Source organism: Labrus mixtus, chromosome 10 (assembly GCF_963584025.1).
Source record: "Labrus mixtus chromosome 10, fLabMix1.1, whole genome shotgun sequence".
In the NCBI taxonomy this organism is placed as follows: domain Eukaryota; kingdom Metazoa; phylum Chordata; class Actinopteri; order Labriformes; family Labridae; genus Labrus; species Labrus mixtus.
The window spans coordinates 14052177-14079691 of NC_083621.1; the positions used below are offsets into that span (position 1 = coordinate 14052177).

At 41.0% G+C, this 27515-nt stretch overlaps 3 protein-coding genes across 6 annotated transcripts in view; 1 reads left to right on the forward strand and 2 right to left on the reverse strand.

The window, feature by feature from the left end:
* elf1 (E74-like ETS transcription factor 1) overlaps window positions 1–3320 on the forward strand; it is a 37696-nt gene extending 34376 nt beyond the window's left edge. For all 4 annotated transcript variants that reach the window (XM_061048509.1, XM_061048510.1, XM_061048508.1 and 1 more), the window contains one exon: window positions 310–3320. In XM_061048509.1, coding sequence (XP_060904492.1) covers window positions 310–1102 — 793 coding nt within the window. In that variant the 3' untranslated portion in view covers window positions 1103–3320. The remainder of the gene's footprint in view (window positions 1–309) is intronic.
* Window positions 1–27515, reverse strand: part of sowahd (sosondowah ankyrin repeat domain family d) — a 257121-nt gene that overhangs the window by 71963 nt on the left and 157643 nt on the right. The window lies entirely within an intron of this gene.
* tnmd (tenomodulin) overlaps window positions 6874–27515 on the reverse strand; it is a 45270-nt gene continuing 24628 nt past the window's right edge. Inside the window, exons 3-7 of the mRNA XM_061048517.1 lie at window positions 23331–23471; window positions 19606–19704; window positions 14843–15005; window positions 13180–13274; window positions 6874–8236 (exon numbers count right to left, since the gene is read on the reverse strand). Of these exons, the coding sequence (XP_060904500.1) occupies window positions 8027–8236; window positions 13180–13274; window positions 14843–15005; window positions 19606–19704; window positions 23331–23471 (708 nt within the window). The 3' untranslated portion in view covers window positions 6874–8026. The remainder of the gene's footprint in view (window positions 8237–13179; window positions 13275–14842; window positions 15006–19605; window positions 19705–23330; window positions 23472–27515) is intronic.

The following is a 27515-nucleotide window of genomic DNA, read 5'->3' on the forward strand; positions in this document are numbered from 1 at the left end:
ATTTTGTCCTCTGCCTGCATTGAATGTACTTTCAGTCAATTTGCTATCCTCTGAGCTGTTAAACATGCTCTCCATTAAATAGAAAAATGATTTCTGCCGTTCAGTTGACAATGCCGTTTGTTATATTAATACACACATTAGTTCTACTGTTTAGGATCATAGCTGCGCGCTGGGTAAATTTCTCAACAGGGTTCCATTAAAATATAATCTTTGTCTATATTTGCAAAGATACAAACTGAATACTCAATTATATCTGCAAGAGAAGAGGAAGAAACAGGGGTACATATTCAGTTCATTTTGTGTTTTCAGATCCATCACTGCTCCCGCATCTGTTCCCATGGTCCTGACATCCCCCGGCTCCCTTCAGTCTGTTCCCCTCACCACAGTTCTGCCCAACGGGGACTCCAACCACTGCTCCCCACCCCATGTTATCCTCCACACCATGCCCTCAACCACAGCAGGCGGTAAAGACGTGCTCACCATCCAGACGGCCTCTCTCGCTGGTGGTGTCAACAGCTTGCAGGAAGGCCTCCCTCAGCAGCTTCTGGTCACCAGTCTGGGCTCCTCCACCACTACCGCCTCCTCTTCTTGTACTTCCCCTCCAGGAGTCATTAGCTCCACCGCCTCCAACCTCCCACGCTTGGTCACCATTAGCACAACCTGTGGGCAGACCATGGTGGCACAGCAGCCCGGCACCGTAATTGCCACCGTGCTCAAATCCAGTGACCTCTCAGGGCTGCAGGTCAAAGAGGAGCTGCTGGACCCCAGCTACTTCCAGACCATAGTGAACGGCGATCCATCGCTGGCAGCATTTGAAAGAGAAGAGATGGAGGTAGGGGAGGCTGAGCTGCAGTACAGGACTGTGATCATTGATACCAGTCAAAGCCAGGGCCAGGAGGCAGTGAGTGAAACTATAATGAATGGACATTCCTCCCAAAGCAGAAGCCCCAGTGAGGGTCTGACCCCCGTGGAGGAGCTGGAGGTGCGCGGGGAGATGTCCCTACAGCACGAACAGGGAATCAAAGGCCTGCAGGAGCTGCCGCTGTCAGTCCATTTGCCTGCAAACTTTATCCAGATAAAGACAGAGCCTGCAGAGGCTTAGAGCTGCAGGACTCTTCTACACAAGCTGAACCCCAAAAAAACAAAAACAACCATTGAATCCATTTCGACCCCGTACTCCGCATTTTTTTATTTTCCCAACACAGTGATCAGAGTGAGGGATATTGCAGCTCTTAAAAGGTTGGTCAAGTTCAGCCTCAGGATTTATTGTTTACTCGCATATTTTGTGACCATGTGCCTAATTTTAAAGGGAGCGTTTAGTTTTTCTAAGATGTCACTTTCAGATATGGGATTGTTTTCCATAGACTTATCACCCAATCACACGGAGATATAAAGACACAAAAAGACCTCACACATGAAAAAAGCTCCCTCTCCAGGAGAACAGCCATTGGATTAACCAGGGATCCCTGTCTACCAAATGTGCCAGTTAGCCTTTTTCGTACCTTTCATCTCACTGGACTCAAATGTTTTAAGAGCAGATTGCAACAAACCAAAACCAGGGACTGAATGCCAAAAAGGTGCAATGAAATTAGACTTCTGAGAGTGTGCACAGGGTGTGTGGATTTTCTTTTAAACCACATAAAGCTGTCTGTTTCCATGGATGAGGGATAGATGCTGCATCACAGGGTCGAAAAACACATCTCGAGAGTTTAATTGAAGAGTGTCTTACAGAAAGTTCAAACAGCTCGAAACTCTTTTTTTGAAACTTCTGGGGAGAAGATGAAAAAACAGACTAAGTGGCTTTTCAGACTCGCGGAACTCTTTACTCATTTATTTTCATATAAACAAAAAAGGTATGCATTCACTCTCTTATACTCCTGGCCTTAAAACACTGTGTTACTATGGAAATGGGCATTTTCTCTTCGCCAAGGACAGTCCAACATCAAAACTGTTTGTATAGAGCTGCAGACCAGAGGCACAGGAAGATAGGGAAGCACAAATGGAGAGAAAAAATATATACATGATAAGACAGATTTTATCAGCCTCTGCTGCGGAGGCGCCACAGTTTAGATCCTGTTTATATGAAATGGAGTTATATATATAAATATATACATATAGTATACAATTGAGATTCAATTTTAAGGCCATAGCGAATTTATTTATTTTGTGAATTTCTAAATTCTGTATAAAAAAAAAGGCACATTTGTCTTTTATTTACATGTGTAAACATGAGGGAACATGCAAAGAATATGAACGTTAATACCAGGAAGCTTATTTGGTAGTTTTATTCTTTTTTTTTTGGACCAACGTTTTTTATTCATTATAATCAGCATTCTTGAGTTATTGACTCAATGCAGCATCATTACTTCTCTGTTATATTCTCTTACTGTAGATATCCCCCGTTGTGTGTCTGATTTAAAGATGTACTGAATGTGCTTTAGTTCCTTCTTTTCAGCAGACATACCTCTTGAACTTTTTCAACAGTGGGGACTATGCATTGGGAAATAATTTGACCCGTCTACTGCATGAAGTATCAGATGTTTCAACCAGTATGTCTTCTACTGTAAATCATATCAGACTTTTCTTTACTTATTTGGAACAAATATGTACCACTCCATTTTTCTTCTACAGCTCCTCTTTCTTCTTCTGCTCTCTCCCCTCCTCTTCTCTTACCTTGTCTTCCCTCTTCTACTTTAAAATCCTCTTGTGTCCTCGTGTCTCCACTCCTGTCCCTCTCTCCTCTCCTCGGGTCAGTAGACTCTGTGCCTTCTTTATTTGCCATCCCACTTTGTTAAGGACCTCTCAGGCCAGCCATCCGATTGGCCCCTCGGTCCTGCCGGGGATGAAGCCATATTGATCCTGAGTGGTATCAAAGCTAAATTGGATGTATTTTCCAGCCGGACTGTTGCTGCAGAGTGAGGACATTCAGACACACTGACCTCCATCTGCACTGGCACCTAAGGACAGGAGTTAAACGCTGCTTTACAACCTCACGTCAGCCAAAGTGCTCTGGGTCTGCAAAGACACGCTGAATGTATATTTACTGTCTAAAAACATCCTAGCATTCGACAATCAATTATTACACTGGGTAACTTTTGCATTGGGTTTTTTCTTCATTATCTGTGTTGTAAATATTCTGTATCTGCCCCTTTGTATTTCCCTTAAATCACTGTTGTCTGAGCGATTCTGAGGTATGTCCACTGCTTATGTTTTGTTGCTTCTTCTCTTGGGTTGTTCTATGCCTCCCTTATGCTGAATATAGAATAGATTTTTAAGAAAAAGTCAACGTACTAATTAAAAACAAAATCTTCTTCACCGATCATCTTTTATTTTTGGTTTTGTTGCAAAATAATTGCTTTTTGAATCATGTGAGGTGACGGATAGAATGTCACACAAAAAATAAACAGAAAACAAAATTAAACTTGGAAACAATGGGACATGAGGGGGGAGGCTACTAAGTCAATTAATTTGTGCTGTCGAGATAATGAAAATGAAGTGTTTGTGCCTTGCAAACTCAAAGTCGTTTTTGCAGCTTTGAGGGACACTCGACCACATGGCATTTAAAGAGAAAGAAAAAAGCTACTGTAAGAAACTGGATTGGAGCCATTAGTGGGCCACAGACTGATTGGACTGTACTTAAGAGCACTGCTTCTCCAGTTGCTGTGGGTGGATGAATACATTAGCATGTGACATGCCCAGAGCTGAAGACAGCTGAGTCTGTCACCACAGCTTGGAGACGGACTGAAGGGAGCGTGCGTGTACTGAGGCTGTGGTTGGCGAGTGGAAGGGTTACTTGGATTTTATTCTGTTAGAGCATGTGTTATGTTGATGTGTTTGTGTGTGTGTGTGTGTGTGTGTGTGTGTGTGTGTGTGTACGCTTGGAGTCGGGAAAGGAGGAGAGTGTTGGTGGTGTTGGGTGTGTTGAGGAAGCTGTCTGGCAGCAGGGATTGCCTACTGTGCCTAGCTCTGTCTACACCCACATGCACAGCTGTGGACCACACAATCCAATCTTGCCAAAGGGTTAACACACACACACAAACACACACATACTAACAAAGCACAACAAGGCCAGAGGTTCAGACACAGCCGCCACTGTAACCTTCAGTCCTGCAAACACCTCCCTGAGACTTTTCCAGACTAGAAAACAGTTTGAAATGATTCTGAAATAACCGCACAACTTCCACATTTAACAACAAACAACCCTCCATTACATCCACACAGACACTTTGCTTTTCTGTTCAGCGGTTCATCGATCGCCTGCCATATGGTAAGTGGAGGTTGTTATGGATTACTAAAATAATGAAAGGCTACTAGCAGCTGCTATGTCTCTGCTATTCCTTTTGCTTTGGTGAGTCAGAGACCCCAGAAAGATGGAGTGAGAGCCGGGTCCTAGGAGAGGAGGGCTATTTCTGTGTCGCCTGCAGCCACTGACACAGTGCGAGTGTTTACTGCTGGGCCACGCTGCCTCTCACAGTAGGAGCAGTTGAAGGATGACGACTGACATTATTGTGCCTCCAGCCTGTAGCAGGAAGAGTACAGGGAGAGCTTATTTAACCATCAGGGCGCCAGACTTACTGCAACATTACAGAGGAGAGGAGATGATGAGTGTAGTCTCATGGCAAATGCAGCTTTTAACTGGATAACCTGCAGCCAAGGTTACATTTAAATAGAACACTTTAACATTTGAGGATTTGCTCATAGAAGTATTTAAGAACAGCAGGAGCAGCTTGGTTTAAAATTGCTAAAGAAAAAAAAGAAGAACCATAAAAATAGTTTATAAAAGGAGAATAACAAGGTGGTTTTATTTTGCTGCAGTACAGCCCTCTTCCCACAAGATGGCACTGGTCATACATATGTCCTCCAGCAGAACCTGAGCCTCAGTCTGAATTGGGAGACAAGTATTCCTTCAGGTTACTAATCTAAATAGAGACACTCCTCATACATTGGTTTTCACCCTCCTCCGCTCCAGAATAGCAAGTCATGGATCTAAATGAAGTATCTGAAATGAAAATAAGCAGCTGGGAGTGAAGTCTCCCCCTCCTCATTTTTTTGATCAGTAATAAAAGGAATTAATTCACATGTGAGTCTCAGTGATAGTGCCCATTCCTCAGGCCAGGTAGGGGAAAAAAAATCCTTTGAACTGCGCTCACCTGTAAGATGCTCGGTTTCCCCTGCAGAGGAGTCGATCTGGTTTTCTCTCTTCATCAAAACAGCGATAAACAAGCGCTGGAGGGGGAGGATTTTCCTAGACAGTGCGCAAAATGCATGAGAGGCATTGTGCATCTGAAATGATACATCTTTTTATTCTGGAGTTCACAGCTTCACATACAATATAAACAGCATTGAACCCCATCATGCTTGGTGGGAATGCAAATAAGGGATATTAAAAACCTCTATGCTAATAATCAAAGATCATATGATTACGAGCACTTCTAGTTTTTACATTTTCAAAGGAAAAAATAAATCTTTTTTAAGCCACACTCCACAGCGTCACACTTCATTGTTTTTCTGTCCTCTCCACATATTTTCATTGGTCTTTAAATGCAATCACGGAATAGCTCATTAAGTAAGCTGCATAAATTTACTCAACATCTTACTATTTGCATCTTGAGACATATTTATAAAAAGAAAAGCATGAACACTGAAAGCACACAGCTTCAAAAGATGTTGATTTTGTTTTTGCTGGAGATTAGATGCAACTGGTTACCTCAGGAGGCGTTCAATGACCTCAGGAGGTTTGTGTTTTGGATACAAACACATGGCTGTGCTTTGTTTGTGCGTGCAGCAACTGGATTGTGAACATAATGGTGCAACTCCAGGGTCTTTCTGGGTCTCCATGTTGATTTTTATTTCTAACTGTGCGATGTCTTGTGCTTTAAAACTTGACTTTCATGGTGAAAATATTGGACCTGTCTCCCACTACGCACAAGGATCTCTGAGGGAGCTGGCTGTAATATCTATATCAGCCTCTCCAGTCAGGGTGAGCCATCCCATTCAGAACAACTCTCAGGGCTTCCATGGCAATTTACTCTCACGACAACACAAAAGAGTCCTCAGAGTCCTCGGAGTCCTCGCCTGATAGACAACTAACAGAATCTTGTAAAAAATAACACTTTGCACTATTTCCAATTGTTGTTAGTGCAAAAGCTCTGGAAAAATCACCACCTGCATCCCTGGGAGCATCCGTTTTAATACACACTGCATTTAACAGATGTGATAAGCAGGAGATAGTGAGAAATGAATTATATATAAATGATTTTATGAACTTTTGAGAATGGCCTTAGGGGCTTTGCTGTAAACTTGTCAGTTTATTTGAAGTATGTTTTCAATTATTGCATTTGTTTACTCATGCCACCACTTTTTATTTGACATGTTGCTTTGGGCAATTGACATTATTGATTTCAAAACAACAATATGGTTGCAGTCTGAACTCCATTTATGAGAATATCTATAAAACATTTACATACAGTAATACGTTTTCCTTCTTTTTCACAAAAATCCATTTGGCTGCCAAATATTACTGATATCACTGACATCATTACCATGAGGCCAACATGAGTCATCAAGATTTACTGAGCAGAGAAAACAATGCATTGTTATGCCTCTGATACACTAGAGAGTCTCAGGATACACAACATAAACAATAAAAAAAAAGCATAAATGTCTATATTTTCTAGTCTGATTTCTTGTAATTTGATGCTTAATGTGTCTGCTAATGAGCATCGGGACTGATGGAGGGGAGAGAAGGAGCTTAGTCTATTGTATGGATGGCATGAGTCAGAATCAAACCCATACACCCACATCAGCTTTCACACGAACACCCCAGGGTGTTAAGTGTCTTTCAAGGAAATCATATTGTTTCATACGAACAGAGATTATTCACACAATGAAATTTTAATTGGAAAAAAATTAATGAAACATACAGAAGTCTTCTCAGAAAGCTATGACAAGCACAAATGTTAAATTTTGCTGTTTGACATAACTCGAATACCCTCAGGCATAAATGCACCTTGTTATTTCCGATGACAAAGTTGTTATCTGACGAGTTATTTCAGCTCGACAGATTGAGATGTTAGTGTGACAGATTAAAATCGCCTCGGCAAAGAAAGGAAAATGTTTGAACAGAAGCATTTTGTGGATTGCAACAACAGAGAAAACAATGGAGGATAACATAACAGAAAGTACACCACAAAGAGGTCTGTGCATCTTTAATTAAACTGTACCTCCTTAGTGTAACATGATAGTAAAAACAGATGAAAGCATTGTTGTGCTACAACGAGCCAGTCACAGAAATCCAAAGCCTTGGTCTTCAAGAGCTTCTGCTTATTCTGAACTGGCCTGTAATTATATAAAAATGTACTCTTTTTTTTAAATCTTTATTTGTGTATATTGCATACATTGTAAGTGTTTTTTGGACTCTTTAAAGAGTTTTCTTGTGGTTTAAACATGATTTTTATGTTCATACAGGAGATGCTACACTACTATAACTAGTTGGTAAATTGTATCATTTACTGACAAATTCAATAACTTTTGGTGAGTATGGAGATATTTGTAACCACCATTCAGATTAACATGTAAAGGTGTATACTCTATGTACATTTTCATGCATAACTTTATTAGTAGAACACGTTTCTTACACTCATCAAACAAAGTATATGAATGCTTCACAAAGTAAGGACAAACAGGGCTGAGAAATTTTAAGGCCTAGATTAGTTTCTGGTGGCACCTTTCAAACTAAGTTGCACCCATTCAACATTATCAAATAGCAGGGATACTAAGTGGGTAGATTACCAAAGAAAATTAGACAGCTGCTTACAACCAATGCCTTTTAAAAAAGAATCCAATAACACTTCAAAAGCCTTTGAGACTATTTAGAATGACTAAAACTCAATGGGCCAACCTTCAGATTGGATAATGACTGTGTTCAATGGACTGCTTCGCTTTGTGGTCTGAAGTGTTTATCAAAAAGAGGATCTACACCTAGTACCACGTAAACACTTTAAAACCTCAGGAAGGAGTTGCACTCTCAGATCCTCCCCAGCATGCGGGCGATCCACCAGTTGCACGGCATGACAATCTGACAGATGACCCGGCCTCCTTGGTAGTAGTACGGCCATGGGTTGAAGCCGCCCAGGGGCTCGTGGTAGCGGCGGCAGTAGCGGTAACCACGGCGACAGTGCTGGCAGCAGTAGCCCTGGTCATCCAGACGGTTGTCCAGCTCGATTCCGACGTCTCTCTGCGGGAGAACACAGACAGGAGCGGGCAGGGTTACAATCACACACATGACCAGCGACAGTCCTCCCAGAGGCAAGGGCAAGAAAAAAAAAAGAAGAAGAAGAGGACAAAGAGGAGCGAGAGGAGGGGTGGGCCGAAATTGATGAGGTTGCTTCGCTTTCCAGAATATAGGATGCAGAAGCCAAACAGGAGTGAAAAGATCAGAATTGATGTGTGTGAAAATGCGAAGTTGTGCCATGCTTGATGGCTATGACAAAGAGATCAAGATAGCAGTGAGAGTGAGCGAGCGTGATTTAAGCTGCAGGAGCATAAAACATGATATAATACCCTTGACCTTTTCTATTATACCGCAGGAAGCACGACTGCCGGCTGGCTGCACAATGCCCCATCTCTGAATCCTGCATTTACAGCCTCTCCACCACTGCTATCTTCAATCAAAGAGTCTCTAATGTTGGTAGTTACCAGCATAATTACACTATTTCTTTCATCTCTGACCTCTTAACTCCCTCGACCGGAGCCCACATTCTGCGCCAAAATGACAGCCCCTCCTCCAATAGAGCATTCAAATTAGAGCTCCCCACGTCTTGGCGCCCTCCCCCTGACCTTGACTTTAAGTGCACGGCACATTCCTAAAGCAATTAGTGGAGTAATGATCGCCTAACAAGGATTCTTTCATTTGCTCTTCCTGGCTGCCTCTGAATTTATAGAGGGGCCAAATGAAACCCAAACGAAAGGTAAATTGGGTTGAATTAATGGCCCTTGGATTTCTCCATTGTGCCTGGATGGTTCATGCCCATGTACACTCATGGGGGCTGAGTGCCATGCCTTTGATCAAGAGCAACTCCAAATGGGGTTCGGAGAAGTGCCACTTAACTCACCGCACAACTTGAAGTAGCAACTGCCCCTCAGTATGCATTTGACCACATTTCAATCTCTTTTAGCAAATGATTCCTCAGAGACCATCCGCCGCTGTCTCGTTAAAATGCTCCAATCCAGCCAGAAGTTGTTGGTGATATCCAGATCAGAATAGTACTCTCTCAATGAGTCAGCTACATGCAGTAGTGCAGAACAAAACACATCCGCTGATGGGAATACAGAATGTGTGGGAATTGTTTAAGAGGACAGGACCCACAGGAGCACATGGCTGAGTCCTTCCAGTCCCCTGCTACAGTTAGTATGAGAATTTGTTTTTTCCTGCATACCCGTGGGTAGTCAGCGTACGACTCATTTAATTTGTTTACTTAATTTTGTATTAAGAAAACATGCAGGAGGAGGGGCTAGCAGGGTTCTGTGTACCCCAATAAAAAGGCAGTGCCCCCCCCCCAGCTCTACTCTACTTCTTTTTCTCCTATTCCTATAAGTGTGCTACTGCTGTAATTCTACTACTACTGCTACTCCTACTAATATTTTTACAACATGCTTTCCATGAAACAACAAAAATGAGTTCAATCTTTGTTTTCTATTCATAAGAAAATTTAAAAAAAACATGTTTTTTAAGTAATAACAACACAGTGACAAAAGGGAAAATGACATTTGACCATTGCAGCTTGTTGTGCGATTTGACGGTTTGTATACGTTCACATTTGATTGCACTCCAACAGTTACTGATCTAGGAGTTCTGACTCTGCAAGTGTTGACATTATTTTGGTGAAATACAATAATTTGATGTTAATCAGCTGGTCATGGATCACATTCCTTTTATTTTCAATCAGAAATAAGGGAGAGTGCTATTTCTAGCAATGATGCTAATTACTGAAGTGGGAAGAGGTCATGCACTTGCAAATACTTTGAGGGCAATGAGGAAAACCAGGAGGATTAGAAGTGGACTATATCAACACGTTGTAAACACTGTAAGTGAAGTTTGTACATTTTTGGCTGAGCGCTAACTTCTGTCATGTGCTTTGTGATCGGGCTAATGTGAGCTAGAGATGGAAGGCAGCTGCTAGCTAGCTGCAGCTGTGTAGTGCTGTTTTCATTTTAATGTGAGATTAACTGTCTTTACCATAACATCCAGATATGCTTAAACTGTTGAATTAAATTAGGTTTGTGGTTATTTGTGATGTTTTTAGTTACTCTTTGTGCAAATCTTTTTTTCAAAGGTTATGTACGGGATTCATTGGTCCTCAAGAGTTCACTTTGTGATGCCTTGTAATTATGTACCAGGGTGATATGATAATTTATTCTGTCGTAATTTTATTGGATACTGTTATATGCATACCTGCAATTAACACTCCAGCCTCCTCATTTTCCCCCGTTCACATGTCTGCCTCTCCTGACTGTAAGCATGAATCCTTAGTAAGCGCACCATGCTTTTGACATGAGCTATGATAAAGTGGGTGAAATTACACACTTGTGCGCCATACTTAAAACACACAGAAAGGGTGGGACAGATGATATCAGGGATGTTTTATTTATTACTATGACAAGCACAGGTAGGCTTTTTAATGATTTATTGTTTCTGTCAAGTTTCAGGTCACAAGCTTCCAGGCAACAATCTGTTAGGGAAACAACAGGAAGGCTGTCAATGGACCAAGATAATCTTATCTGCTCCTCACAGCCCGAAACTGAATGTTTCAAAATCTGAAGCTTCGTCTCCGGAAAATGAAGAAAATATTTTATTCAAATGATGCAGCGTTTATCGAAACAAACAGCCAATAGGCAGCATTGTACCTTAAAAGACAATTAATCAGAGCTATCCTTTTAAAACGGCGGGTACATATTAATCACTCTGGCTTTGAGTTGGCGTCTCTAGTGGGATGCTGCGGTGATAAGAATGGTTCACCTTGGGAAATCTGAGGCAGTCACTCAAAAACAAGCAGCATTAATGAAGAGTAAAAGCCATTACCCCCTTGCTGCATCTGATTTCATCACACACTTGGGCTCACGTATGCAAACACGCACACAAACTCAGACACCTCTGTGCATAATATGAAGCAGTGGATATGAATGAGTCTGCAGAGTAGCAGACTGCGTCAGTCATTCAATAAGATGTAATGAATCAAAGTGCGGCTCCTCTAATCTCCACACTTGTTGGTGTTATTTCACACACACTGATCAGCGCTCTTCATGAGCTTGAAGCACATGCCTGGATGTGTTATTAAATCTCATAGCAGAGTGCTCAGCACATTCATTCCGGGATCAAAACAGCAGAGATAACATTTCTGTTTCATAGCCTGCTTTGTATTCAATAAGGTTTTTTTATGTAGAAGCACAGGACACTGCATCATATGAGAATTTCTGGTCTGATCTCTGATTTTCAACTATTTGGGCTCTACAGTGAGGCGGAATGACTATGAATTTGGATGTAATTGAATAAGGAGATAGTCATGTATTTCAGTAAACTCTGCCGGTTTACCAAAGTGATAAGGAGCTTTAGCTGCTGTGTAAAGATTTCTCCGGAGGCACAAACAGATCAGGCATTCATGGATTGAAATCCTTCAGCTTTCTGCACCTCTTTAATGCAGCCTGACCCCGAGCGGCGGCTGCCAAAGGTTTGTAAGGATGCTGCAAGAGTCCCCGGCTGAAAACACACCAAACATGTGTTTGCGGTTGTGTACGTGGGGTCAATTCATATTGGAAGCCGATCCCTGCTTTATGGGTCAAGGACAGTGGCAACATCCCTTCAGCCTTGTCAGATGGTAGTTATTCAGTTTGAAATTTCCAGGGCCACCGCTTATACACGCTGCTCTCTGACATGGCAGCCGTGGCAAAGGTCACTTTCATATATCTCTCAGCCTCTGTCACAAGAACTCAGGCAATTAGGACGTGACACTGAAATCCAGACTTATGAAACAGATGAAGTGAATGTGTGTGTTTTTTATGTGTCCTGTGTGAGAGCATGCTGGATGAAAAGGCAACCGGTATAGGCGGGGTAATAGTATCAGTAGCAGACCGAGTGTGGTAGATTTCTGACAGTGTGCAAATTTACATGAGATCTGAAAGAAGTTTAAAAAACAAGCAAGTTAAAAAGAAAAGGTTTGGCTAACACATGTGGCATCATGCTGGAATGAATGAGAGTGCAGCCTCCCAATTACAGACTGCTGCATGCCCTCTGCTTGGCCACAAAGGCCTTTGTTATCGCCAGGCCCACAAACAGGGCCTGGATGTGCTGCTGGAATGGATTGCAGCGGTATGTATAACAAGGCTGATAGATGCAGAAAAAGGAGAGACGGGTTTTTCATCCTACCCTGGTATGTTTTAATTGCATAGTGCGGCATCTCTCGCTGCAGAAGACGGGGGGGAGAAGGTGTTTCTGGGACAGGCATGATAAATGTCAACCATATAGGATGTCTCATTTCTCTTTGTGTCTGTTTTACACAGCTCTAAGGAGATCGACTCATTACCCTTGAATTTTAGATTTAGTGGCTACTGACTGGTCAGTGCTGTATATGTGGGACAGATAACTTGCACCCTTATATGTTCCTGTATCTTTAGTGTGCAAGTGCATAATTCCTGTGTAAAATCCAGCTTTATACGGTTTTTCCTCACAGTTAAGGGATAATTACCCATAAAGCACTGTGTGGTTTACATGCAGCACACCAAAAATATGCCACTTGGCCTTTCCATTCATTTGATACGCTTTGATAATTAGAGCAGTATTAATAAATGTAACTTATCTGTGCAGCAGTGAGTGACCTTGAGAGAGCCCCTTTGTGCAGCGTCGCAGAAAAAAAGGGAGTGAAAAAAGGAAATATGGTGTGCTGTAGGCACAAGTTGCTGCCTTTGAAAGGCTGGATATTCCTCTCAATTAATGGAAAGACATTAAGGGAGTCTTCAATGAACTGGCCTTACTTAAACAGATATATAGAGCAATTGCTATGCCCTCTGGTGCACAAAGTCAGTTTTAACATCAATTAGTGAGCGATTTATATGCAGAAAGAGTCGAGGCAGAGCTGGGGCTGATTGAAGTGGTTTCACTGTATCTAATGGTGAGGTCCCACTTACATAGTCGTTCACTGCAGGGTGGTCCAGGACGTCTCGGGCGAAACGCTGACCTGTGACCTCCACGTCGGGCGTGTCTACGTTTTCCTCCTCAGCATCTGCAGTTCAGGACAGGAGATGTGTATGTACTTGTTACAGTTATATCCATTGTTTGAAGCAAAGTGAGAAAGCTCTTGGATTAAATTGTTGGCTCATGCGCTCAGTTTTCTCCTTGGCTTGATGCTAATTACTCACATTCAGGAAAAATACGCCGGAATTCATTCCAAGCATTTTAATGCTTCTGTCGAACAATGATGTTGTTCCTGTTGTGTTACTAACACACAAATCACTTTCCACAGATCCTAATTAGTAAAGCCTACACAACCTGGTGAGAAAAAAACCCTTCAAAGACTAATTTTACTTTCTACTTCATGTATCTGTTTTTCCGAGTTACTTTATCCTCATCTCACGGAGTAATTTTTCTCTTTTAATGAGCCCTAAATGTCTTAGTGTCTTAAAGCTTGAGGAAAACTCAACTGGTTTTATATATTTGGCAGAACAAGGTAACATTAAAAAAAGATCCCCATTATTTAGTACTTTTGGTTTCTCTCAGGAGCTGCAAATTTGTGAAACACTTTAGAAAACTCACAGGGATAAGAAAGATGTAATATCACTTGAGCCCTCTACTGTTTGTAAGCCAATTATTTCATAACCTTTTGTAAAACACTTACTACAAATCAACTTGTCATATGTTTGTCAAGGATTTTGTCTGTTGAACTGTGTTTTAAGTTTTACGTCGACCAGCTTTGAGAGTGACCACTCGGAGGTTTCAGTCACAGCTTCATTCTTGTTTCTGCTTGACGCATTTTGTACATACTGACTTCTGAAATCTAATTTTCTCCCTTAAGAGTTTCAGGCAATAATCTGTTTTTCAATTCAACTTAAGCCTTGAGTTTTATCACCCTGGACTTGATCAACTGTGTGTTGGTATGTTCCTTTTAATCCACCTTACTTTATATTCATTTTTCTTCTCCCTTCTGTAGAATAAATATAGAGTGAGTTTTAGTAGTTGTGTGTATAGACTTCAACACAGCATGTATAGTATTAGTAATTACTTACACATTATTACTTTCTTCAGGGCAGAAATACTTTTGAATACACACAGATTTCCATTATACGGTATGGTCCATAAAAACATGTTTCAGACCCTTTTTCATTTGCCTTCATGCAATAGTTTTAGTTTTTAAGACTAATTCCAGCCGATTAAAAAGGTCAAAATGAAAAAAATAACTTGTTGACCTTCAAGACTTACATCACTGTATATTTTTGCAGCAAATACCTTTAAATTATCACATAAAGTAGCTTTGCACAGGTGATTCTAATAATGTATTACAAATTTAAATACTCTGAAAGGGTTTTTTCTATCTCTATTATTAGATATATCTTTAAATGCCGGCTTTTTACTTGTAATGAAGTATTGTTGTTCACTTTAGCTTAGATACTGCTGAATCTGAGCGCATCTTAAACCACCGACCACTAGTCGCACAACTATTCAAACACACTGACTGGAGCCAGGGCTGGGGGGGGCTACAGGTCTCTTCAGACATTCATGCAGCCTTGGGGTTTGCCATCCAGCGAAAGTGTTAACAGTCTACATTTAGAGGCCAAGGGGCCCCCCTGCTCTCACCGCTGAGGGGCGAGGGATGGATCCAATGGATGGGAAGCTCCTGGCAAATCTCCCAGATCTTAGAGTCAAAGAGGAAGGCTGGGTTAACGATGGGCTCCTCAGCAGGAACCCACACTTCGGAGTTGTCCATCTTTGTTTCCATAGCCTCAGTCTCATCTACCTGCTAGAAAACACCACAAATACACACACACACACACATATACAAGAGAAACATGGCAAGTCAGAGCCTGCAAAAAAAAATATTCAGGCCCCACATTAAGTACCTGCATTTACCCTCTCCACCCCCCGGGCCATGCAGCAGCTCCACCCTCATCGTTTTATCCATCTTCTTTCTATATCCTCAGAGAGGGTGGCAACTTCCTGACTCCTGACTCCCCCTGCCCTGACTCGCCTCCCCTTTCCCTCTCTCTCCTTCTCAAGCCTGCGGCATGCTCTTTCTATTATACATCATTGAAATTCACAGACAGTGATGATTTGACTTTTAAATGACTTTAGAAGTGGTCTTCATTACTCTGAGTGTGGCTGCAATATCGTTTAATGTGACAGACACAATAAAGCCTTTCATTCTCCTCCCTCGTCCCACTTCCCCTCCCTCGTCCCTCCACAACAATGCTTTGCTCGGCACCCAGCATTATCAGAGGGCTTAATTTGTTGATACTGTAGTTCATGAGCTGTAAAGTAAACTATTATTGCTTAATGATAGGGACTACATGTCAGTGCTGTCTAATAGAGACATATGAAGGGGATTTGGTAATGCTCTCCCCTAACAGTGAAGATATTTATTTTCTTCATGTATATGTAAATACACACACAAACAAACCCTTCTTTCCATTCCCTTGTTAATTAGCAGCCCAGAACAGAACAACAGTTCACTTGACAAATGTTTTTACAAGGTGATTTTCTCCCAGTCTAAGGCTTAATTGCACATTAGTTAAGCTTGACGCAGAATCCCGGGGCTATAGTGGGAGTGAGAATCATTTATAACGGGTCGTGCCCCCTCCCTCACATTCACCCCTGTCACTCTCGCTTGAATTAGAGTTTCGCTTTCCATGCTGCTTCTTATTTGTCACTGTGCCACACAGTTGTGACCTGCAGAGAGAAATAAAAAGCTAACTTTGTCACATTAAAGATTGTGTTTTCTGGCACAGCAGGTGACACAATTTTGCCTAATTCTAAGGAGCGGCCAGTAGACTAATGATGATTGGGAGGACTGGTTTTGGTGGCACTGTAAAGCATAGGGGGTGTTCCGGCATTAAATTGGAGCACTGAACCTTCCCGTGGATGCAGAAATTAAAATCAACCTCGAGGAACACAAACTGCACTCTCTAATTGGAGCTCTTAAGCCAAGCCTAGTGTGTCTTCTCTGGAAAGTAAATGGAGGTCACGACAGGGGCTCACAACATGACTTTGACTTTACAGCTGAGAAACGGCTCCAATAACTTGAAGGAGAGAGCCTGGGGGGGGATGGGGGGGGATGGTAAAGGTCAGCATTTTAGCATGGGGCAGGGATTTCTAAATGCCAGTTGACAAGCACAAAGACAACATGATTACAGTCCTACAGTTTACACTCACTCCTGAATGGCTTTTCTATTTTGATATTGACAAATGATAGATTAGGACACAAGCAACTTTTTATCAAGTATTGTACCTTGGGAATGATGGTAATTCATTTTGGGCTGCCCGCTCCTGGTGTATATGTGCTTTCCGCCTACAGTGCACAACTTAATTATACACCAGTTGTGCTGTAGTTAATGAATTTACCCTCTCCTGCCACTGTGTCTCGAAGGGGGAAACACTGTCTACATGACACATTGTGTAAAGTGGTGCAGTGTTTGCCAGAGATCAACAAAGATTTTCTCATGATACCAAAGTGCTTTCCCAAGCTGCACATAACACAGGCAGTAGGGGTTAATTACGTACCAGTTTCATTTACACCCATATTCAAGCAAGTTCCTAAACAAAATGCTGGCACTTTTTTTAAGGGCAATGAAGGGCGTAGTTACAGCATTTACAGTGACTTTTAACAAGTATCAATTAACATTCGATAACCCATACTGCTAGCTTAAAGACAACAGCCAATGATTGCATTCAACCAATTCTCAGCATCACTAGTAGCATGCTTCTTCAGAGTCCTGTTTTCTCAGTTGGAAGTTGTCGTCTGAGTGGGAGGTTTTCGAGATGCTGGGCAAGCTTTGGTCATCCATATTAAGTGGCTGTGGCTGTGGTGTTTAATGGAGCAAGCAGCATCCTTTGACAATGTTAAAGGTTGTGAAGGAGGCAGATGGTGGTTTCTGTGTCAGGCTGGGGAAACTGGAATGAAGCTAAGGGATTACTCCTCAGACATTTTATAGAGGAGGCAAATAGAAAATGGGGGATGGGGGGGGGGCTGCCAAACAATCCATGTTTTTCACCTGGTTTTCTCTCACAGGGGCTGCATTTCCTTATCAGCCGCTTGCAGTTTTTCCACAATTTTTGCCTTTGTTTTTTCATACCTCGGCTCTCAAACCTGCCGCGACTGCTCTGAGCCTTCTTTACTGAAAGCCTGTGGCTGGGTTAAGCTTGGAACCATTAGTGCTTGGCTTTAACCCCTATGAGCTTCATGTGCCTCACCACCTGAGGAGGAACTTTTTCAGGGTCACATGTGGGTGGATTTACAATGAGAATGGATCATGGGTCACTGTCTAATGTGAGGACAGAGCATGGGGAAGTCAGGCCAAGGTCATTGCTTATAACCTTCATATGGCCTCTTTGAGATTTTCTGTGTTCCTCTTGTGCAAGCCAGTGTTTGGTTGGTGAAAACATCCCTTCCAGAAAATAAGAAATAGAAGGGCACTTTAGTAAAAGAAGGAGAATTTAGACAATAAAGTGAGTCTCTTTAGCGATTGAATAGGTGGGAGAATATTGTGTGCCATTTGCACAGTATTGTAAACACAATAATCCAATTATTAGTTTGACATTTTAAGAAATACAATAATTTGATTTCCTTTACAAAGTTGGAGTTGAGAAGATCAATGTCACTACAGAAGTTGGCCCTTTGCCTAAAGTGTATTCATCTTTCAGGGCTCAGACCTGTGTTACAGTAAGACCATAGAAATGACAGTGCACTTCAGAAACGTTCATGTAAACAACATTTACCCCTGCTTTCTCAAACTGCAGTGGTTTATTATTTTGTATTTTAAGGACTTTGTCTCCATCATCAGCCCTGCAGCATTGATAAAGGCACATTTCAACTTAATTTCCCACTTCCAGATTGTCAAAGTTTATTCATGCACAAATTTCTAACCTCTATACCCTGAAAACTGGAATCTGTATCAGCACCTGGTCCCATAGTGGTACCCGTCTGTTTTTCCTGACCAGTTCTTTTTACCTTTGGACTGGAAATATTAATGGTGGAGTTGAGATGTATAGCTTGGTTTTATAATCTGACACTTTATCGCCAACATATTCTCAATTGCCAGCTCCTTACGTCTAGAGGGCCGTACATTCAATCCATTAAGGTTGCATGGGAATATGATTCATGCAATTATGATTTTATTTTTAGCCATAAGTAGAGTATAAAACAATTTTTTTGAGACACAAGTTTGCAGGTTTGGCTGGCTGGTTATCACTATTTAGTCATATCAACATTGATCTTATTTAGCAAGCCTGTGGCAGTGTAGGACTGATAAATGATTGATTAGACTGATTAGAACAATCCAATGGAGACAACTTCTTATCAATTCATTTTGTATTGTTAATTTATTGATCATGGTGTAAAGTTTTTGTAAATTCGCTCATTTAAGTCCTAAATAGGGCTTCCGTAACTGTCACTTTCTTGGCCCATCATGATTCATTTTGGAGCTGTGAATTAAGCCAATTAGGCTTCACAGCGCACTAAAAAAGACTGATATGGCAAGGACATATGGTCCTGCCTGGGCAATTAGTATGTGTAAACGTGGATCAGACATTATGAAGATGAGAGGAGGAAAAAATAAAAAGTGTTTGGTTTTTTTGGGGTGTAACAGCTTGTGTTCTTAAAGTTAAAACTGAGTCTGGGTTTCGCTTCGACTGGCAATCGGTTTATTCTGTTTTTAAAATGAAGCCGCACGTCAGAAGCGTCAGACATTTGCCAGCTACTGTATTTCTTCCCAGCTACAATGTGAAATGTAAATGAGAGCATGCAAGCAGTAGACACATTTGAGAGTGGGATTTTCTCTTTGAACATACAGCCCACTCAGTGAATTGCACTGTGACACAGAAAAATTGGGAATTTTGATTGATTGAATATCTCCACTCCTTCCCCTTATACAGAAGTTCACATATGACTCTAGGAAAGCAGAGAAGTAAAAATGAATCACTCTAAACTTAGAGAGGCAGCCTTGTGAATTCTACAAAGAAATCCTTCTTTAAAAAATACGGTTTTAATGGCTTGCTTCTCACTCAGACCGCTCTTGCACCCTTCCCCCTTTAGGCTATTTGGGTAGAGCCTTTGGAGGACATGATTAAAATTTAATATTGGCTCAAGATTGACAGCAAACACCATTTGATGTGAGCCATAAAGAGGCTACGGGTTTGTGGACATCTTTCTGACGGTTTCACAGGCACCGCAAACCCTAGTTTATTCTTCAGTGAGAGGGGCGGGGGAGACAGAATGAGATGGACAGGCTGAGGATTTGTGTGGTGCTCTTAGTGCTCTACTCTGGTTATCTCCCGACAATATGCATGACAGCCTCTGCAGGACTACAGAGAGTCGGAGCTACAGACAGCTGTGGGAGGAGACTCACCACTAACTCAGCCTCCACCTCTGCCACTACGGGCATCTTCCTGGTTTGGGTCCTGATGTAGCACCTCTGATGTTCAGCAAACCGGATCCCAGTGATTCCCTTTGGAAGAAGAAAAAAATATGAAAAAATCAGAAATTCAGAAGAATGTATGATTCATTATCACTCTGTGATGTGGATATCCTGTAACTGGGGAAACCATTTTAAGACCTGCATGTTTTTGCTGATAATCAAAGCAGTTAAAAAGTGAAAGGAGTTAAAATCTAATTAGGGAGAAGAGGTGTGTTTTTTTTTTTTTCATTAAGTGTGGTATAAAATCGATGGCTGCTTGGCCCCTGCAACACTGATCTTACTTTCAAGCTGAATGGTAGTAAAAAGAGCGGGGGTGTTTTAACCTGGATATATAATACTTTATAGGAGGATGGATGGCACAGGAGAGCCGAGCGACATTGTTGAGAATGAAGTGTTTTCTACAGAGAGTGCCCCCATTGAATTAGGCAGTCATAGGTCCCTGTCACTCTCTTAATCTGCGCAGTCAAGTGTGGAGTCACTCTCTTCAGCTCCACTGATGATCCTCCGCCATGTGGACTGTAGGTCTATTCACCGTGACACACTGAGCCTCAATAGACAAGAAGGATCAGTTAATTCTCTCTTGCTGCCATTCTATGTTAATCTAAGATATTCAGCCGGAATAAGTCTGAAAGACTTTCACTTGATCAGATTGTATCCAATTTATTTTCTGCAGAGTAGCACTGCTCATTCAGCACACCGTATTAGAACAGACGGCAGGATCTACATCTGCCACGGCGGCTTTTAAATTGTATCAGCTGGAATTATATGAGCAGAAGCATGAAAATGGACTTGATTCAATCTAAATTTAATTACAGTAACACAGTGATTGCAATGACGTCTCCTTTGAATCGGTTAACTTGACCATGTGGTTGCTGTTTCTACGTTTTCTGTGGAGCTGTCACTCTGAGAACCAGATACCAGCAGCACAAGACATGATACAAAGTGATGCCTGTCATAATCTACTGGGTGTAATTTCATCGGCGCGGAAAAAAGGATGGGGCAATAATGGTCTCAAGCACAAAAGCATAATGTTTGTGCCACACTTTATTGTGATGAGTCTCTGTTTAATTTGGGTCTGCTGAATTGGTGAGCTGCAGCACAAGAGGAAGGGACGATGCTGTGATGAGATATTGTGATTGGTGGGGTTGGACGATTAGAAAATAAAAGGACACATTTAAACAGGCTTGAGAAATGGAAAAACGATGTCATTTTAATAAATCCATATGCAAGATGCTCATCTGCATCTAATCAACAGAATAGAGAACATGTCACCACATGAATCATTCAGCTCCTGTGAATAAACAACCAGAGACATGGTGGCACTACATGTGTCAAACTGTGTCATTACATGTTAGATTGGTCAGTGCATTGACACTATAAACATCATTGACATTTTTAAGGGACTGGATTGTAACCAATGAATGCTGGAGGGTCTTATTTCTTGCTTCACTATTATGTGCTCTGAGAAAAGGATGTGGTTCAGTGTGTAGCTGGAGAAGGAAAGGTAAGCATTTTTCATGAAATTCCCCTCTGACCAGCACATCCTCATGGCTGAAGGCGATCTGAAGGCAGACAATAAAAAATGAATAAAAGTGTACAGAATAGTATTTTATTTGGTGTAAGTTTGGTGGAAAAGCTGAGAACAGCTGTGCATAGAAAACTCAATTACTCAATAAGCTTACTTAGCATACAACAATTTCTCTTATTATTTGCTTTTTCAATTACTAATATTAATTTACAATCGAGAAGAAATGATAGGTTAGAAATGAGAAAGTGTTGCGTCTCCATTAAAAGATCATAACTGTTTGTGGTTTTAGTAGTTTACAACACAAACATTTTATTAAGTCTTTAACTTCTTGGATCGCTTTACAAGTAAGAATATATGAAAATACCAGCAAGCTACTGGTTAATGTAGTTAAACACATACAGCTCAGTACAGCCAAACACTGTTCGTACCACAAATGTGTGAAGGTGCGTTCAATAACGACATTTGGTTTTCACTCTTTAGCTAGTTGGATGAACCTTTGCTTCGTTAGTAGGGATGAGTCATGAGTTTCAAATATTCAAATAGTCATGTCATTTACAAAAAAATCAAGGTGTTCATGCGACTATTACCTCGTCTTTTTCTCACAGGGATGTAAATATCGTTTCTTCAAACAGCAGTGTAAGCAGGGCTTATTTGTCAAGGGGCTTTAGGGAGAGAGCATACAAAAGTCAACAAGGTTTTTTTGCCTCGCAAAAACAGTATTCCAAATGTACCATTTACAGTTAAAATGAATAAACTTATTTCTTTTTTGCTGTTACATCAAAGCCATTTGTTTTCTATTAGCTAAAATTCCAGCACAGGTTCAGGGCCAATTTTCTTAAATGTTCTTTTGTTCACTGGGAATATTTATTGTGGGTTCGTCTTACTGTGACTCTCTCCCGGGATGTCTCTGTCTCCAGTTTTCCATTTCTCTCTAGTTAAAAATGAGTTTGGTATTGGACTGAAACAATAGTGAATGAATGCATTTCGCCTGTGGTCCACAAGGTATCCTGGTGGCATAATCCCCCTCATTTTCCATTCTGCACACAGCCCTCAGGCTTGATGGAGACTGTTTCAGAGGTGGCTGTGAAATAACATGCAACAGCCCTTTTTCTATTCAAAAACATCTATTCTAACATCGGTGCATAAGCTACCACTTAGTACACCCTATTGTGAGTTCTGTGTGGATTTTCTTCCCCCCTTTTTTTTCTTACTCACAATAAGGTTTGAATTACTCTGCTCACTCGCTTGTTTCTTAGTCTTCCATGGTGGAGCACTGAATCAAAAAAAATCTCCTCAGGGGATGTGCTTCACTAACAGGAAGTGGAACAAGCAACAGGCACGCTTGTGTGTGTGTGCATGTGTGAGCGTGGGTATGTGGGACACATACACACAGACAGGTTGGATTTAGTGAGAGAGAGAGAGAGAGAGAGAGGGATTGATTTCAGAGGGTAAAGTTTTCCAGCACTTGGCTTGTTTTTTTCCATCACACAGCCATTTTAAATTCACAAAGACCATTGTTACAAAAACAACAACAACTCAACGTAGTTTTTTTGTTTTTGGGATGAGGTGCTTCCTGTAACTTCCAGCTTTGCATCCCAAATTTCACAGTAAATAATCGTGCGAGAATAAGAGCATTCATTACCCAGTCAAGCAGCACACTTCTGTCTCCAAGTGCGGCATCTGTTACCTCCTGCACACTCGACTAGGATGTAGGAATAAAAGGTACGTTAATGAGCTCTGCTGGAGACAAAATTGCAGTTGAAAAAAAAGTGTGAGGAACAAATAGAGCTGGATTCTTAGTAGTGTTTGTCTCTGTAGAAGAAGAAGTTACTGTATATTATTAGCAAAGGAAAAACAGTCTTTTAGTAAGAGACTAATCTTTCTTTCTGCTGCTGTGTGTGCACACAAACACACAAAATCCCCTGTGTACTCTCACCGAGTTTATTTCCGTGTTTTTTTGTCACCATTTTCATTGAGAGTGTCAAATATTGGTTAAGAAGAAAAAAGTCAACCATCTGCTTGAAAAGGGCAACGTGAACATCCTCGTCCTTTCTCTGCTGAGGAGGAGACACGAGTACAGCGCTGGGAAGAGGAACAGCATTCATGGCCTGTTTAACCTTTTACTTACATTTTTGAAGTCGTGCACCTCCAGAACCTCCTCACTCCCGTTTCCCATTCTGAAGATCTCAATGTGCTGACCCGGGTCAATCTCCATCATGCTGTCTGTCTCCACACCATCCAGCACGGCTTTGTACTGATGGTCGTACAGCTGCAAAGACATAAAAAAAAACCTTAGATCGCTGTGACAAATAGATCAGCAACTCATGGGTGTATTTATCATTGCCAGTACTTGTTGTGCCTTTTGTGCCAAAGGAAAGTAAAGGCCTGTCAAAACAGAGTCCACCCAAAACGACCCACTGAAAGTCACAATTGTTCCTTAGACTGCTCTGTGTTATAGAGTAAGGCTATATAGGAACAGCCTGATCTGACCTCGGAATTGCTGCCCAATTTTTTGTCTGCATTTCAATGTTGTGGTGCTAACAGCTGTGTGTGTCCAAAGATAGAAGAATCAGGCCCTTACATTTTTTCGAATGTGGACCTTCTTGTCTCGCACAGACATAACTTAGAAACAGCAAAGTCCTACAAAGATGGCAACAAGCGTTCAGCGATAGGATCAACGTGTCACTTGCTTCAGACAAAAAAGCCGACTAAACATTGTGAGAAATTAAATGGTCATTCTGTCTGATTATAAGGCTGCCATTGCCAAAAAAAAGTTCAAAATATTTACTTTAGAGGAATTTGGAGTATATTTCCACTGCATTCTCTTACTTCTTTTGTGTTATTTGTAACTGCCGTTTACATCCTGAGACCATCCTTTACAAAAATACAACCTCTATTGGAAGTGTGGTGAGGGATAATGAATAATGAGAAAGTAAATGTGGGCAGCAGTTGTGTGCAATGGATGAGTCAAGCAAAATAAGGACTTTAACACCAGGAACATGGGCAAGCCCCATTTGAATCCAAAAGTCACACTGACCTATTCCAAGCACTACGGGTTTATCAATATACATAACATGATTTAATTTCTTAACAGACCTTCTACAACAACCAAACCTTTAATGAATAAACTTTACCAAAATCAAATGTTTCACAACATTAATCCTGTATTTAATACGTTTGTCTTGGAAGGACATGTGTGATACGGGGATGTTAGGCCCTCTATACTTCGGATTGTTAACCAAGAAAACACTCCTAAGCTCCTGTGGGTTGTATTAGAGTGTCTTCGTGGTGAGATTGTTTGGAGTACTTGTTGTTATTAAGACATTCAGAAGTTCAGATTAAGCCGACTTGTTAACTTGTGTTTAATTATCACTCTCTCCTCTCCTTTTTTCAAAGAGACAGAAAAATATTCGGTAATTGAGAATTGGGGGATGACATGCAGCAAACAGCTAAGAGCGGGAACAGAAGCTGGTGCTGTTGAGGCAAAGACTCGGTTTGCACACACTGGGCAACCACTCTGCCATATGAGCTAAACTAGTGCCCTCACTCTTTACTTCTTATTTGTATTGACGGCCTTGTCTGTCTGTTGTTAGAAAGACTTGTTATTGCCAGGATAAGTGTGTTCTTGTTTATCAAACAAAGTTATTTACTCTGATTAATACGCTTCACATAAAAGCATACGACCTTGAATACATTGTATGAATTTAACTTTATTCTTTTGATCAATTGAGCTGACAAACAATAAGAATATAAATAATTGAGAATGGAGGGATGTTCAAAGGTAGCAAGTATTCACGATTTAACTGTCTCCTCAGTCTTTGACGCAGATAGGCTGATAATCTTATTTTGGGAAGTGCACTTAAAAAATGCCTGTGGAAACCCAACAGTTGTAAAATGTACATATTGATTTCAGTTGATCTCCATATTTTTAAGATTTGGTGAATCTAGGCAGGTTTGACATGACATATTGGTCTTTAAATTAATGCATTAATTTAATTAAGATATCCATCCAAGTATATCGATAACTCCAATTCAAAACCACATTCCTTGCTTTCAAAACAGAGACAACATTTTTTGCCTCCCTGAACTCCCTCATCCGGGTCTACACTCCCTCCCACTACACGCTCCGCTAATGAAAGGTGCCTGGTCCTACCTTCAAAACAGGGCCCTAAGTCTCTTGCTAGACTTTTCTCCTCTGTCGATGATGATGATACTGTTGTGGAAGCTGTTGGTGTTGTTCTGTGCATTGTGTGCACTGCCTGTCGGCATCTGTGTCTGATCTAAGTTGAAGCAGTTTGTTGGCACTTATTGATGTGGTTTCTTCCTGCCCAGATCCTTGCTTGTGTTGTACTTCCCTTAGATGTACTGTACGTTGTTTTGAACAAAGCATCCTCTAAATAAAAGTGTAACATTGGTGCGGCTTAAAAAATAGAGTTGGCTTTTTTTGAAGTGGAGCTGTATGTGATACTTATCAATAGTAAGTGTACTACATAAAGAAGATAAAAGTCAGCACAGCCCCTGTTTGGAGAAGCCGACTGGATTTCCAACACAGAAGCTAAGCTATGTATTGCCTGCAGATAGATTTACAAGTACCATGTTCCTTAGCCACTTGAAAAAAGTCTTTCATATAAAAAAAAAGATCCAATTATTGTGTACTTTATTTTCGTATATTTTCACCAATTCATCTTTCAGTAAACAACCTTTCCTTTGGAGCAATGTCTTCATGTCAGTTCGGTAGGACTTTTGACTTCGCAAATTCCTGGTGCCTTGTGTTGGGGACCATTGACCAATCAGAATGGTTCTCCAAACTTTCTGTCAATCCAGAGGCTACCTTACAAATATGAGCCAGCGCTGATCTCAAAGAGTATTTGTACAGTGAGATAGTAAACCCTATGTGTCCTATCAGTGATTTTCTATCAGTGCAGGGGCCCAAAAAACAAGTAGAACCGCAGAAACACAGATACACACAGGTGTATACTTTTGAAAAGGTGACGTGCATGTGCAGTCCAAAATACATTTTTCAGTGCAATAAACTTGAGTTTCATTACATTTTTACAATTGTATTAGGCATCTTGACACAGCAATTTATCTGAAGTAATGTCAGAAGAGAAATAGTTCACTCAGACAAGCAATTTACTATATCAAAAAGATGCCATTGCATCAGGCATTTTAGACCATAACAATCACAGGAAAAGCCTGAGAAATCCTGGAGGGATTGTTAGATAATGTAAGTACCTAATACAACGCTGCTTCAAAAAGTCTTAACTATCCCTTTAAACTAAGTGTGACTTTGTGTTCGGCAGCTGCACAACATCAGCTACCACAGTATTGACATAAAAAATATGTCTAACATTAAGAATTATATATAAAAAACATCCAACATATGTGCATATACAATATTTAAGTTGACAATCTGTGAAGTTCACTAAGAAAATGTTTGATAGAATGTGACTAAAGAAAGTAAAATAAAGACCTTTTTAATCTCCCTAACAGCTCAAGCTTTCTCCTCACTGTTGCCTTAAAGCAGTGTTGTTTATCACAACTGCTTGCTTGTGTAGTGTTCTCGGACACGCATGGGTAGCTCTTAAAATTCCCCGTCTGAAAAATGATTCATGCCCACCAGCTGAAAAGATGCTATTAATATTTATGTGAGGGTTGTGTTATGATGAGAAATATATTGCTGAGTTCATCTTCATCTGTCTCAGCGGCAAATCAGAGCCTAGCCAATGAGACGCATGATTAATGAGTACAGTCGGATGGGAGTCCATCAGGATTTACATCCCTCATCAGAAACATGTGAATGTCCTCTAACACATAATCAGCTCTCACTGTGGTCTCTAACATGTTCCGTATTTAACATGTTTTCTATCTCTTTGCTTAGTACAGCACAGCGATGACTTTCCTTTTTTAACTGGGAGAACAGAGTAATAATGTACAAACGGGATATAATTCTTAATAGAAGATCACTGTTAGAATGGCTCTAGCCTATAAATCTCTATTATCATGGGTCGCTGTAGCCTCAGCTCCAAAGAGAAGAAGAACTTCAAATCGTCAGGAGAAGCCAAATTAAGATGGGCCTGAAATTTAAGTGTCAATTGAGCAGTTATGGATCAAATTGGGGCTCTTAAACAGTCTGTAAGTCTGTGTGGTGAATTAAAGTTCTTTTTGAGCATTTCTTTTATATTAACATAAAGGTGGAGTGGGGGAATAGAATCGGCAGGCTTATTGATTTATACTAAAACAGTGAATTACATTTTCAGCAGGCTATCACTTTTGATGAAAATCCAGCCGTGAGAATCTACCCACCGCACCA